Below are 14,003 nucleotides of genomic sequence, written 5' to 3' on the forward strand. Positions count from 1 at the left end.
TTTGGGTCATAGACTTGGATTACTGTGATATTGAATGGTTTGCTTTGGACATGAACAGAGATCATCCTGTCATTTTTGAGACTGCATCCAAGTACTGCATTTTGGACTCTTTTGTTGACTATGTATGGCTACTCCATTTCTTCCAAGGGATTCTTGCCCACGGTAGTAGATATCATGGTCATCTGAGTTAAATTCATCCATTCCAGTCCATTTTACTTCACTGATTCCTAAAATGTCGATGTTCACTCTTGCCATTTCCTGTTTGACCACTTCCAATTTGCCTTGATTCATGGACCTAACATTACAGGTTCCTATGCAATATTCCTCTTTACAGCATCGGACTTTACTTCCATCACCAGTCACATCCACAATTGGGTGGTGTTTTTTGCTTTGACTTTGTCTCTTCGCTCTTTCTGGAGTTATCATTTTATCTGAAAGATGATCTCCAGTACCATATCGGGCACCTACCGATTTGGGGCACTCATCTTTCAGTGTCCTATCTTTTTGTCTTTTCATACTGTTAATGGTGTTCTCAAGGCAAGAATACTGAAGTGCTTTGTCATTCCCTTTTCCAGTGAACCACGTTTTGTTAGATCTCTCCACCAGGACATGTCCATCTTGGGTGGCCCTACAGGGCATGGATCACAGTTCCATTGAGTTAGACAAGGCTGTGGTCCTTGTAATCAGATTGGTTAGTTTCCTGTGATTGTGGTTTTCAGTCTATCTGCCCTCTGTTGGAAAGGATAAGAGGCTTATGGAAGTTTCCTGATAGGAGAGACTGACTGAGGGGAAAATTGGGTCTTGTTCTGATGGCAGGGGCCATGTTCAGTAAATCTTTAATCCAATTTTCTGTGTTCCCTCCCTGTTATTTGACCTGAGGCCAAACTATTGTGGAGGTAATGAAGATAATGGTGACCTCCTTCAAAAAGTCCCATGCATGCACAGCTACACTCAGTGCCCCCAGCCCTGCAGCAGGCCACAGCCGACCCCCACCTAATCAATCAAATTGATTAGGATTCCTAGAATTATGAAGAAAATTTGTAGAGGATAAAGATGATAAATCTTAATTACAGATTCTATTATATAATATGGAAAATCAGTAGATATTTATTGTATGACCATACAGTTCTTGCTGCTGATCAAATATTGACAAAAAAGATAAGCAAGTTTCCTGCTCTTAAAAGGCTTATGTTGTAGTGGGAAGAGCAAATAATAAATATATAAATAAAGTAATTTCAAACAACAGCAAATGATAATGGATTACTGTGGGAGAGCCTATCTAAGTAAGGGATGGAATCCTGGCTTTAATGATGAGAAAGAGGCATCCATATGAAGTATTGGGAGGAAGACTGTCATGTGCAGGAGGAAACTGTTCAAGTGGAAAGTTTCCCTGACAATAATGAACTTATGTGTTCAGGGACAGGAATGAATCAATGCATTTGAGCACTGTGAGGATAAAAATGGTTACAAATGAGCCTTATGGAGGTAGACAGATGCCAGATCATGAGGAGTCTTAAGGGTCTTAATAAGGAAATGAGGGTATTTTAGAGTTGCAGTGGGGACTGATAGGAGTGCGTTGTGTAGGGATGTTATCCTACTTGGCTTGTACAGTTGTCTCTCTGTCTGCAGGGATTGGTTCCAGGACCCCTTGAGGATACAAAAATCCAAGTCCTTTATCTAAAATGGCAGTGAGTGAAAGTCGGTCAGTCGTGTCCAACTCTTTGTGACCCCATGGACTGTGACCCCCAGTACCTGGAAATTTCCAGGTCAGAATACTGGAGTGGGTAGCCTTTCCCTTCTCCAGGGGATCGTCCCAATCCAGTGATGCAATCCAGGTATCTTGCATTGCAGTCAGATTCTTTACCAGATCAGCCAAAAGGGACTCCCAACAATACTGGAGAGGGTAGCCTATCCATTCTCCAGGGGATCTTCCAGACACAGGAATCGAACCAGGGTCCCCTGCATTGCAGGCAGATTCTTTACCAACTTGAACTATCAGAGAAGCCCTTAAAATAATAGTAGTATTTGCATATAACCTATACACATCCTGTTATATACTTAGAATCATCTCTAAATTACATATAATACCAATATGTATAGGTAAATATAAATTACATATAGGTAAATATAAATTACATATAAATACTATGTACATAATTGCAATGCATAGTAAATTCAAGTTTTGTTCTTTGGAACTTTCTGAATTGAAAAAAATTTTTTTTGGTTTAGTGGTTGGTTGAAACAGTGGATAAGGAACTCAAAGATACTGAGAACCAAGTTATTTTTAATGTGTTTTTAAAAAGATCATTCTAGTTGCTCTCTGGACAATGGATAATAGGAAGACCAGAGTGGAAGCAGTGTGGCTGGGTTTAGGTTTGTGTTAGTGTAACTGTATAAATGTAAATGGACACTCTCATAATCTTCCTGAACTTCGCAGACTAAAGGGTCCATCTTCCTATTCCATTACCTCACATAGCACTTACAACTACCATTTAGTCATTTTTTTTGTTTATTGCCTGTTTTTCCCTTCTAGGGTTGCCAAATAAGGCCGCTCAGTTGAATTTGCATTTCAGATATTGAGTAATTCTTTACTCCTAGTGTCCTTGTGTTCTCAGTCGTGTCCAACTAAAGACTGTAGCTGGCCAGGCTCCTTTGTCCCCGGAATGCTACAGGCAAGAATACTGGAGTGGGTAGTCATTCCCTTCCCCAGGGTATCTTCTCAAGCCAGAAATCAACATCCCTGCATCCCAGGTAGATTCTTCACTGTCTGAGCCACCAGGGAAGCCCAGGGAATTCTTTAGTCTGTGTGCTCCCAAAAAGTGCATGGTAAAGCCCTATGCTAAAATTTTGTTCTTTATCTGACATTCAGATAAACGGGGCATCTTGTCTTTTTACTTACTAAACCTGCCAACATTACCCCCAATAGAACGCAAACTCCTTGAAGGCAGGAAGCCCTTCTGTCTCCCAATTGGATTCCCAATGTATACCCAGGACATAGAGTAGGAGCCCACACATGCCTATTGAATGCATTAACAAAGGATTTAACTACAGAGCGATCGAACAAGAGCCCCTCGGTGAGGGTGTAGGTGAAGACCGGAGACAACAGGGAGAAACATAGGTGTTGACTTGGAGACGGGTGCAGCGCCACCGGGCCTGGGCGGCCTGCGCGCTGAGGTCACGGGCGCCGGCCCCGGTGACGTCATCACGGCCGCGCTGTCCGCCGGGCTGGAGCTTCATTGGCGCCGGCACCTCGCCGGCTGTTGTGGAGACCGGGGGCTTTCTGGTGCGCTCTGCGCAGTGCAGGCCGCCTGTGAGGCCGCCCGGCCCCAGCCAGGGCCCCAGAGGCCCACTCGCGCGATCGTTGGCTGTCAGCCAGCAGGACTGGCCGCTCTACCGCGGGGAGAACGTCTCCTCAGGGCCATGTCTAGGCCGAGCAGCGTCTCCCCGCGGCCGCCGGCTCCCGGTGGGGCCGGGGGCGGCCCCGCGCCCTGTTGCCCTGGGGGCGGCGGCCGTGCCAAGGGGCTGAAGGACATTCGTATAGACGAGGAAGTGAAGATTGCAGTCAATATCGCTCTGGAGCGCTTCCGCTATGGGGACCAGAGAGGTGAGGTTCCTGACAGGGACCCCGCCGGCTGCCCCACCTCCCGGAAGCCCGGCCCCTCGGTGGGCAGGGGCTGCCTTACGCGTGGGAGGGAAGACGGCTCGGCGCAGGCTAAGAGGGCGGGGGGCGGAGGCCGGCGTCGTCGCCCTCTCCCGGCATGTGAGGAGCCGCAGAGTGCTGCGGGTCAGCCAAGTTTCGGGACCCTTCGTGGCGTCCGAAAGCGAAAAAACCAGGTTGCTCCGTAGCGGGAGGCATTTCTTTCCCTAGGGAGAGGCCTTCCGGTAGTTTTGCCACAACTTTTAGTTATTGTTTAGCCCCTGCTTTTTTTTTTTTCCTCCTAAATTGAGGTAGATTTAGTTTGAGTTATGGAAGTAGAAGAGCGGAAGGAAATCGTAGAGATTAATGAAGTGGCAACATGTAGTCCTTTGCTTAAATCCTGGAAGCATCACTCTGTTGAACAGTTTAAAAAAAAAAAAAAAAAGGAGTTAGACTCCTGGTAGACAAAACGTCTTCCACACCTCTTAAGGTTAGAAAGCGACTTGAGTCACACAGTGCAGCGCCAGCAGCCGATCTGTGATCAGTACAGTTTATATTAAGTGCTCATTCTGTTTTGCTGGTCTAAATACAAGACCCCCTTACTCTGAAAGCTTAATTAAAAGCGTCTTAAAGAAAAAGAAGAAAAGAAAACAGATGTGAAGCCCCAGAAATAGGCAACATATCCAGTCTGAGATAGTAAAATATGAATTCTGTGCAGTTTTGAAGGCAATGACAATGGAATCTGATGCTGAGTGTTCATAATTCTTGAGCATATCTCATCATTGAAGGAAATAAGCATTTTGCTAATTAAACAAGAAGTAAGATAGTAAACTTGTTAGTTTTTATAGAAGCTCAAGCAGCACAAGTAAGAGTAGTAATCTTTGGTGAACATCAGAGTCCTTTATCATATTTAGGTTTAAGTGTTACTAATATCAGAATTCTGGTAGACATTAAGTGGTTAATTAGTACAGGTATATCTGATTATTACACTTTATTGTACTTTGCAGATTTTTTAAAATAGTTGTTTTTTCTTTTTTAAACAGTTGAAGGTTTGTGGCAATTCTCTGTTGTCAGATGATGGTTAGCATATTTTATCAATAAAGTATTTTTAAATTACTGTGTATACATTGTTTTTTAATACATAATGCTGTTGCACATTTAATAGACTACAGTGTAGTGTAACCATAAATAGGCCCAGGAACAAACCAGCATAGGCCCTGGAAACCAAAACAATTTGTATGACTTGCTTTATTATTTTTTATTATTTTATCTTATTATTTATTATATTTGTTTTATTGCAAGAGTCTGGAACCAAACCCACAATCTTACTGAGGTATACCTGTATCTACTTTTCACATAAAATATGGTAAATGTGATTATATGCTTATATGATTTTTTCAAATTTTATAAATATATGTGTACTGAAATACCTTGAAAGAAATTTGTCTATCAGCAAATGATGCTTTGTGTTTTTTTTTTTTTTTTCTCATGTAGAAATGGAATTTCCTTCTTCTTTGACCAGTACAGAAAGAGCCTTTATTCATCGATTGAGTCAGTCTCTTGGTTTGGTTTCTAAAAGTAAAGGGTAAGCTGATAACTTTTCTTAATTAGAGAAACTTTACTGAAAAAGAGAAATGTTTTTGACTAAATAGTTAATACCGTTTTAGATTCACATCCTTAATTATATTGTATATAGAAGATCTGATTTATGTTTGTACCAAAGTCAGCTCTTTGCTTTTCTTCCTATCCCCCTTTTTTGGTTTCTCTGGTTGGGAGAGGGTGGGAGAAAAAGGTAAATTTTAAGATGTTAGCAAAATGGTTTAAAAGTTGAAGGTGATTGCATTCAGAAAGATAGTTTCTTTTTTTATAGAAACCAAAACTTTTTTTTTTGAAGAATGGATAGCCTTAAAATAATAAATACAATTATTAACAGAACTTATCTTTTAAAGCTACTGTACTATAATGGTATGCTTTAGAACACATGCTTATTGTTTTCTTTCATACCAAGTCACAAAGCTGATTAGAAATGATTAAATAAAATGGAACTTATGTTAACTCCTGAGTAGAGATCTTTTATTGTTAATCTCCTAGAATTAACTTTGTTAATTTAGCAAATTAGTCTTTCTGTTTTTTTTTTTTTTTTTCCTTTTGTGCCTGGTATTATGGTTCCATTATACCTATTTGAGAGGTATAGAGAAAAGGTCAAGAAACCTGGATTCTACTCCCAGGCTGTCAGTGCTTCATTCTTTAGTTTGATCATGTCCCTTAACTTTAAATGCCAGTTTTTTTTAATGTTAAAAAATGAAAGCGTTAATCTCTTTGTGCTAGTTGAGATTCTGTGATCCTGCAATTTATTTTGAGCTTCTTATATGAGTTTTAAAAACAGATCGCAGAATTACTGTGTGATAATTTACAGTTGTTTTTCTGATCACTTTTTTTTATATTCTTTCTTTTGAAATGAAGCTATGTATGTTGGATTTTGTTTTTCATCTCCTCTTAGAGAGTTGAATTTACTTTGAATTTTTTTTTTTTTAATAACTTCACCTTTTGGTGAAAATACTCTTGTTAGAATAGCACTTGTTTTATGTTCTTTACTATATCCTTATGTTTTCTTAGAAATTCCAGTCAAGTATACCCATACCCCAGATTTCACCTCCTTATAATTTGTGTCATTTTTCCTGAACTGGTATCGCTGTGTTTTGGTTCTAAGAGCACACTTTTCTGAGTCTTTAATTTGTTCATGAATAAAACAAAATTGTTTCCTATTCTTCTTAGTCCAAGTTAGACAAAATGAAACTTACAAAGTGAACTTGTTAAAAACTTGTAGAGAGAATAGATATAAAGTATATGAAAGCAGGTTTTCCAAGTACAGGTTTTTAATCTTGTGATTGCTGAAGGTACTGCTTAATAGGTATACAGGTATTTCACTTGGGCTTCCCAGATGGCTCAGTGGTAAAGAATCTTCCTGCCAATGCAGAATATACAGGAGACACTGTTTCGATCCCTGGCTTGGGAAGATCCCCTGGAGGAGGAAATGACAACCCACTCCAGTATTCTTGCCTGAGAAATCCCCTAGACAGTGGAGCCTGGTGGGACATGGAGTCGCAATAGTCCAACATGACTTAATGACTGAGCGTGCACACATGCAGCGTGCATGCAAGTATATTTCTCACCCTGACCAGGATGCTGTGTCCTACAAGGCCTTCCTTTCAGATTTGAATTATTGCCTCCCTTACCTTCTGCCCTAGAAGATTGAATGCTGCACTCACCCTCTCTTCCCCTAGCTAAAATAAGAAAAATGGGTTAAAAGTGAGGAACCCTGTTAGTGAAGTTTTGGAAATCCATTAAAACCCTGTGATGTACAGAAATAATAGTAACAGTAGCTAATATTTATTAAGTGCTCTTGTGCAACAGGCATTGTGCTAGGTGCTTTAAGTAAATTATCATTTGATCCTCACAATAGTCTTATATGGTAGGTTCTACTTTTTTAATACGTGATTCCTATATAACAGATGAGGCAAGTCAAGCTTAGAGATATTAGTTTTCCCAAGTTCACACAGCTAGCAAGTGGCAGAGGCAACAATCAAACATAGTTAATGTTTAGCTAATTTTTGTTGTTTGTAGTGAATTCATAGCAATGTTTTAGGAACTATGAGTAGTTAAGAGGGAAATATTAGATAATGCTTATTTCGACAAGGAAAAAAATTTGTCACAAGCATAGTGAGTGTGACATGGAAATAATTGTGTTTAGTGACAAAATTAACTCGGTTTATTATTTCTGAGCTAATCATAAAAAGGCACAGATTTGTGTGGTGTAAACTTCAATAAATTTGTAAATTTGTATTACAGTATTGAAGGTAAAATGGTTTGGAGTTAGGTCTTTGCATCTGTCTGCCTGTGCTTAGTCGTTCAGTGGTATCTGACTCTTTGCCACCCTTTGGACTGTGGCCACCAGGCTCCTCTGTCCATGGGATTTTCCAGGCAAGAATACTGGCGTGGGTTGCCATTTCCTACTCCAGGGGATCTTCCTGACGTAGGGATTGAACTGGCATCTTCTGTGTCTCCTGCACTGCAGGTGGATTCTTACCTGCTGAGCCATTGGGGAAACCCCTCTATCTGCCTAGTGGAAGCATAGATTAAAGGGAAATGAAATTAAGTATTTGCTAGACATTAAACAAATGTGTATTATCTTTGTGAAGTGAAGTGAAAGTCGCTCAGTGGTGCCTGACTCTTTGTGACCCCATGGACTATACAGTCCATGAAATTCTCCAGGCCAGAGTACTGGAGTGGGTAGCCTATCCCTTCTCCAGGGGATCATCCCAACCCAGGAATTGGACCAAGGTCTCCTGCATTGCAGGTGGGTTCTTTACCAACTGAGCTATGAGGGAAGACTTTGTTTCTTTGTATAGAGACATTAATTCCTTGGTGGCTGAGAACTTTTAATTAGTGCTTTCAGATTTTGGCTCTTCAGCAGATTTTTAAACAATTTTCAGGTTGTAAAGTGGGGAATAGCCGTATGGTTGTATTTGAGGTAAATTGTTCAGTAATATACTGTGTAAATGCAACATTTATGTCATGGTCCATGCGTTGGTTGGAAAAGAATTTCCAGACATGAGACAGAATGAGAGGGAAATAAAGTTTATTAGAGCGGGGGAGGCTGTTAGAACAGCGGGCTGGCCCAAGGGAGAGCTGACATTGAACAGGTCCTTGGTCTATTCTTATAGCCAGGGCACAGGGAGCGGGATAGGGGTCTTATGGGTCATTTGCTGATTGGATGAGGCCCGTATAATGAGTCGGGGATGAGTAAGGCAAATACTTTTTCCCTGTGGGGTAGAAGGGGAGACAGGTTATGCTGATCAGGAGGACCTGAAATTTGTTAATAGTTACAGCATGGGTGTGGGAGGGAAGGACACTAAGGGTCTGGTTTTTCTGTTCCTACATTCCAAGGCCCTCCTTAGTTTTATCTGCTCTTTCATCCTTGGGTCACCACAATTTATTAATATTAAAATTGCATCAAATTTGATTAGTTATATAATCATTTCTTTAAAAGGAAGAAGCTATTGAAATATCAGAACTTCATTATAATGTATGATTACTTTTCCCTTTGAAAGTTAGAAGTTACGATGTTCTTACCTGTACTTTCAGTCCATCTATACTTAAATATGGCATATGTGGCTTGCGTGCTACTATATTTTTAAAACTTCTTGTGAACTTCACTTATCTAGCATCTTTCCCACATTTTGCAGGTTTCTAGTTAATTTTGCTTTGTAAAGGGACTACTAGATTTTCATGGTAGTGTGTTACCTTGGAATGAAATCATGGTGAGATTTCATTGTATTAATTTACTTAGTAGGACAGCTGCTGTATAGAATGTTTTCATCTGCACAATAACAAAGTGAATATTTTTGCAGAATTTCACTAATTTTTGAATTATTTATCAGTGCCACTTGTGGTGTTGAATGGTATAGGAACAGCACTAATATTGATAAGTAGAATGTTTTACTAAAACACAAAAACTAGTAAGTTGGTATTACCTTTCTGTCCACCATCTGTGTTCAAATCAAATTTAGTAAATTTTAAATGCTAGTGGCTAAGTACTCCCACTGCTTAGTATGAGTTATTTTTATACGTTGTTTTGCTGTCTTTTGCAACCCCATGAACTCTGTAGCCCACCAGGCTCCTCTGTCCATGGAATTTTCAAGGCAAGAATACTGGAGTAGGTTGCCGTTTTCTTCTCCAGAGGATCTTTCTGACCCAGAAATCAGAATAGCGTCTCCTGCATCTCCTCTTTATCACTGAGCCACCAGCGAAGCTCATTCTTATACATTAATTCTGTATGATTATTAGGCAATCTGTGTTAGGAAAGTTTCAACCTAACCTGTTAATTTAGTTGTTAGCTTACTGAGGAAAAGTGTGTTTTCCTCAGCTTTGTAATCCTGACCTCTAGCATAGTGCCTGGCATACAGTAGGTATTCAGTATATGATGAATGATTGAATAAAAGAGAATTAAAAGTAAAATCTAGGAAAACTTTCCTGAGACAATTTTTAAGAAAATTAAAACATCTTGGAACTGATAGACATATTCGAGATTTTAAAATTAATGGTTCTACTGTGTCAGAGAAGTAAATTGATTTATTTTTGATCGCATCGTTACTTGAAAGATTATTACTAGGTGAACAGAAGCCTCCTGACTCTTGCTCTAGTGCTCATTTCAGCACACTTCTGGCCTTCTATAGTTAAAATTTTATGAAGTAAATGAGAGAGAAGGGGAATGAGTGACTGATGGGAAAAGAACCTACTACGGAGAACATCTCTAGAATCCAGTAATTGTGATTTACCATGGAATTGACTAAAATTTCTAGATAAGTTTAAATTTTAATAAGTTCATCTTTATGTCATCATTTAAGCATCACTAAGCACTTGTTCAGGAGTAGATGATGGCATAGAAAGGTTATAATTCATGGAGGAATTTTCAGAAGTTAAAAATCTTGGTAAATTGAAGACCAAGACTTACAAAACTTAGAGAGCTAAAACTGTATAGGTTAATCTTCAGTTTCATGTCATTTTATAGTGAAGGTATTGTTGAAAAAAATTTTAATCTAATGAGAATTAGAAAAATTGTACATGCATTTTTCATTGTATTTGTGGCTTTGTTTATTTTTGTAAGGTGATAGTGGCGTTAACAAATTGTAAAAATTTTATTATAAAGTTTTGGGTAACTTTTTTGGTATAAGAAAGGATATTTTTTCCTGGCTATAATAATTGCTTTCATTTGTTATATTTAGTATGTACACAGTAACAGATACTGCCCTTTATGCATTATCTTATTTAATCATGTTAATAGTTCTTTGAGGCAGGTATTATTATCATCATCATCATCTTAGGCTCAGAGCTATTACATAATTTGCTTGTGGTCCCACAGCTACTAAGTGGTAGAGGTAGGATTCAAATCCAAGTCCATGTGCTTTCAGAGCCTGAGCTCTTTACCAATACTACATTGTGTACTACATTATAGACATGTATTATTAAATCCTTCAAGATACATCTGAGGGCTTCCTTTGTGTGTGACATTGTACTTAGTACTCTTGAAGCTACAGAAGTCATCAAAGATATAATTAGGACTCGTTGAAGAATCTGGTAACTTGAGAACAGTTATATATCATCATTACCTTATAATCAAAAGTTGGAGTCGGAAACTTTGAAAGATTTCTTTTTATTTTTTTTCCCAGCATACATCTGAAAATGCTTATCAATAATGCTGATTTTTTGGTTCAGCCACTGAACTTGGCTTTCTTAACAGGTTTTTCATGGGAGTGTGACATTACCAGCATACTGGGAAAACACTCAGTGGGATATATTAGTCTGGATCACTGTCATAACTGGACCACCATGGCATTGTCATTATCATTTTTAGATTCTGTTGTTCAAATTGATTTTCTCCCTCTGTATATTTCCCAGCATGTATTAGTTGGTGATGTTTCATCCACCATGAATCCTGCTAAGACAAACTTTCAGGGTAAGTAAGCCTTTTTTGCTGGTTAAAGCTGGATTTGCAGCATTTTTAAATTTTAATTGAAAATGGTCCTGTGGCCGCTTTAGCACTCAATTCCTCTTTACTGAATTTTTTGGAGATTTTCAGCATCTTATCTCAAAGCATTTTGATCTTTTTCAGTGTTTTGCTTGAGACATGTTTTCTAAGTAGCCATACATCATATGTGAACAAATTGACTTATATAGTAAATAAATGATTTTTATTAATATTCAGAAAGGGAGCAAATAGATACCTAACTGTGAAGAAGAAAGATGGATCAGAAACAGCTCATGCAATGATGACCTGTAATTTGACTCATAATACAAAACATGCTGTTAGGAGCCTAATTCAGAGATTTCCTGTCACCAATAAAGAGCGTACTGAACTTCTGCCTAAAACAGAAAGAGGAAATGTGTTTGCTGTTGAAGCTGGTATGTATTTTCTGGGGAGATTCCTTGTTTATCCTTTTATTGAATGACTATTCTTTTTCCACTTAACATTTAAAATTTTTTAACATTTTAAAACAACATTAAGATTTCTCACTGTGAATAAGTTTGTTTGAAATGATTAGAATTTGTAAAAATTTTGTAATGAAATGCAGTGTTAAAGCATGTCATTAAGTTAGACAGGGTTTTTGTTTTTGTTTCTTTTTTTACATGTTACAGTAATAGCTAACCATTTACTGAGCACTTATTGTGTGCTGGACAGCATTGTAAACTTGATATAGAGCCTCATGGCAATCCTTCCAAGGTAAGAATTTCCCCTATTTCACAGGTAAAGAAACTGGGCTCAGAGAAGTTTAATAATTTGTTCAGGGCCGCTCAATCAGTTAGTAAACTGCAGAGCTGGGGTTTGACTCCAAGGTCTGGACTTTACTATTATGTATTATGCTGCCGTGATAAACTATGAGTGGAATTTTGAATTAGGGCTTCAGCTTCTGCGAAGAGATAGGACAGAGTCTTCAGTATATTAATTTGCTCAGAAGTAGATAAATATATATATTTAGGTTATAAAGTGAAGTTGTAATTTTACTGTTTGGAAAAATAATTTTCCTAATGAGAAGTTTATTTCTTTTATTATCTCCAGTGACAGAGTTTCTATTGGTGAAGTAGGTGTGCAGAATGTAGAAAATGCATGGTCCTAGCTATCAAGGAGCTTTATTAATAAAAATATTTTCACACAAAAATATTTTAAGTTATGTGAAGAATATAAAACACATCATGCCTTTTTTATTCCTATCTGCTTAAATATAGATGTTGGCTAAAATGCACAATTAGGAGATTTGTTAAGCATTAAACCCTTAAGTTTACACGTTATTCTGTTTGATCACATAATCTTACATGCTAACTTCAAGAGGGGTTTTTTCTTTTTCATATGTGTTTTCATACTGCATGTGATAGACTTTACAAGTATAATGTATATTGTTTCCTACTCTAAAATTTTGTTCTAATTGATAGAAACAAGTTTGAGAATCATTTTAGGATATCAAAATTGGATTTTATTTTTAATGATTTTTGTTCATTTTAAAACATTATACACTAGGAATACTTCTGAGAAGTTTGCCATCTAATTGATATCAAAACGTGTAAAGTGTTCTCTAAGAATACTGTGTAGGAGTTAAGCAGCTGAGGTACTGCTTGCTAATTTTATGTTGACTGAGTAGAGAAGAAACACTTAGAAGGTATTAATTACTTACTTATGTTTTTAACTGTATTGTTGATCATAAATTTTTTTTTGTTCTCTGATTCATTTTCAAAGAAAATCGGGAAATGAGCAAGACAAGTGGGCGACTCAACAATGGCATACCTCAGATTCCAGTAAAAAGAGGAGAATCTGAATTTGATTCTTTCAGACAATCTCTGCCAGTGTTTGAAAAACAAGAGGAAATTGTTAAAATAATTAAGGAAAATAAAGTAGTTTTGATTGTCGGAGAAACTGGATCTGGAAAGACTACACAGGTTTGTTTCTACTTTGTTGTTTATAGAAGAAAAATATTTTACTTCATGTGATAGTTTTGCATCAAATTTATACTACATATACAAAGTAAACATAATTATAGTTTTTAAACTACTAGTTTGGCTGAAATTTAAAAATTCATGAAATCCAGCGTTTGCATAGTAGGTATTGAGAAAACAGCATCTTCTGCTCTTTTGATAAAAGTATAAATTGTTTTGAAGGGCTGATTGATCATTTTTATGAAAATTAAATTTATATACTCTTTGACTCAGCATATATTTGTCTTTGCAAAAGTATTTGAGGATAGATGCTCAGTACAGTGTTCTTTATAGCAAGCAACAACATCAATAATAACAAGCCTAAAAAAGCTGGACATTATATGTAATCATATTTGTTAAATTATAGCACATCCATTAGATGGAATGTGCAGCTGTTAAAATGGATTAGGTAGATCTGATATGTTGTTAAGTGACATCAGCAGATTACAAACATTAAGTATAATAATAACTTCATGGGAATAAAAGCCTGTTTATATACACAAATATTTTAAGTTGTATAAACATATTTTCCCCCCAAAAGAGTTTATGAGAAACTTACCAGTAGTTACTTTTGTGGAGAGGACTGTTGGTAATGGTAGGGGTTGGTAAGACTTTTATCTTATATTTTAAATCTTTTTGACCTGTTTGAACTTAATTTTATAAGAGTGTTTGCAGCCCTTCTATTAGGCTATTTCTGATTTCTTTATACTTTTCACTATTTAAAAGAGTCCAACAGAATTTTATTTCATTGACTTTATAGGTTTTTTTGGAGAGAATTGACATTTTTGCAATATTGATTATTTCTGCCTAGGAATATGTCATATTTTTTTAGAATGTTCCC

General features: G+C 37.4%; 1 protein-coding gene across 4 annotated transcripts in view; it reads left to right on the forward strand.

The window, feature by feature from the left end:
- The first annotated feature begins 3,237 nt into the window (after positions 1 to 3,237).
- YTHDC2 (YTH N6-methyladenosine RNA binding protein C2) overlaps positions 3,238 to 14,003 on the forward strand; it is a 64,585-nt gene continuing 53,819 nt past the window's right edge. For all 4 annotated transcript variants that reach the window (XM_065940950.1, XM_065940951.1, XM_065940952.1 and 1 more), the window contains exons 1-4: positions 3,238 to 3,604; positions 5,132 to 5,222; positions 11,403 to 11,599; positions 12,927 to 13,126. In XM_065940950.1, coding sequence (XP_065797022.1) covers positions 3,421 to 3,604; positions 5,132 to 5,222; positions 11,403 to 11,599; positions 12,927 to 13,126 — 672 coding nt within the window. In that variant the 5' untranslated portion in view covers positions 3,238 to 3,420. The remainder of the gene's footprint in view (positions 3,605 to 5,131; positions 5,223 to 11,402; positions 11,600 to 12,926; positions 13,127 to 14,003) is intronic.

This window comes from Muntiacus reevesi, chromosome 7 (assembly GCF_963930625.1).
Source record: "Muntiacus reevesi chromosome 7, mMunRee1.1, whole genome shotgun sequence".
Classification (NCBI taxonomy): Eukaryota; Metazoa; Chordata; class Mammalia; order Artiodactyla; family Cervidae; genus Muntiacus; species Muntiacus reevesi.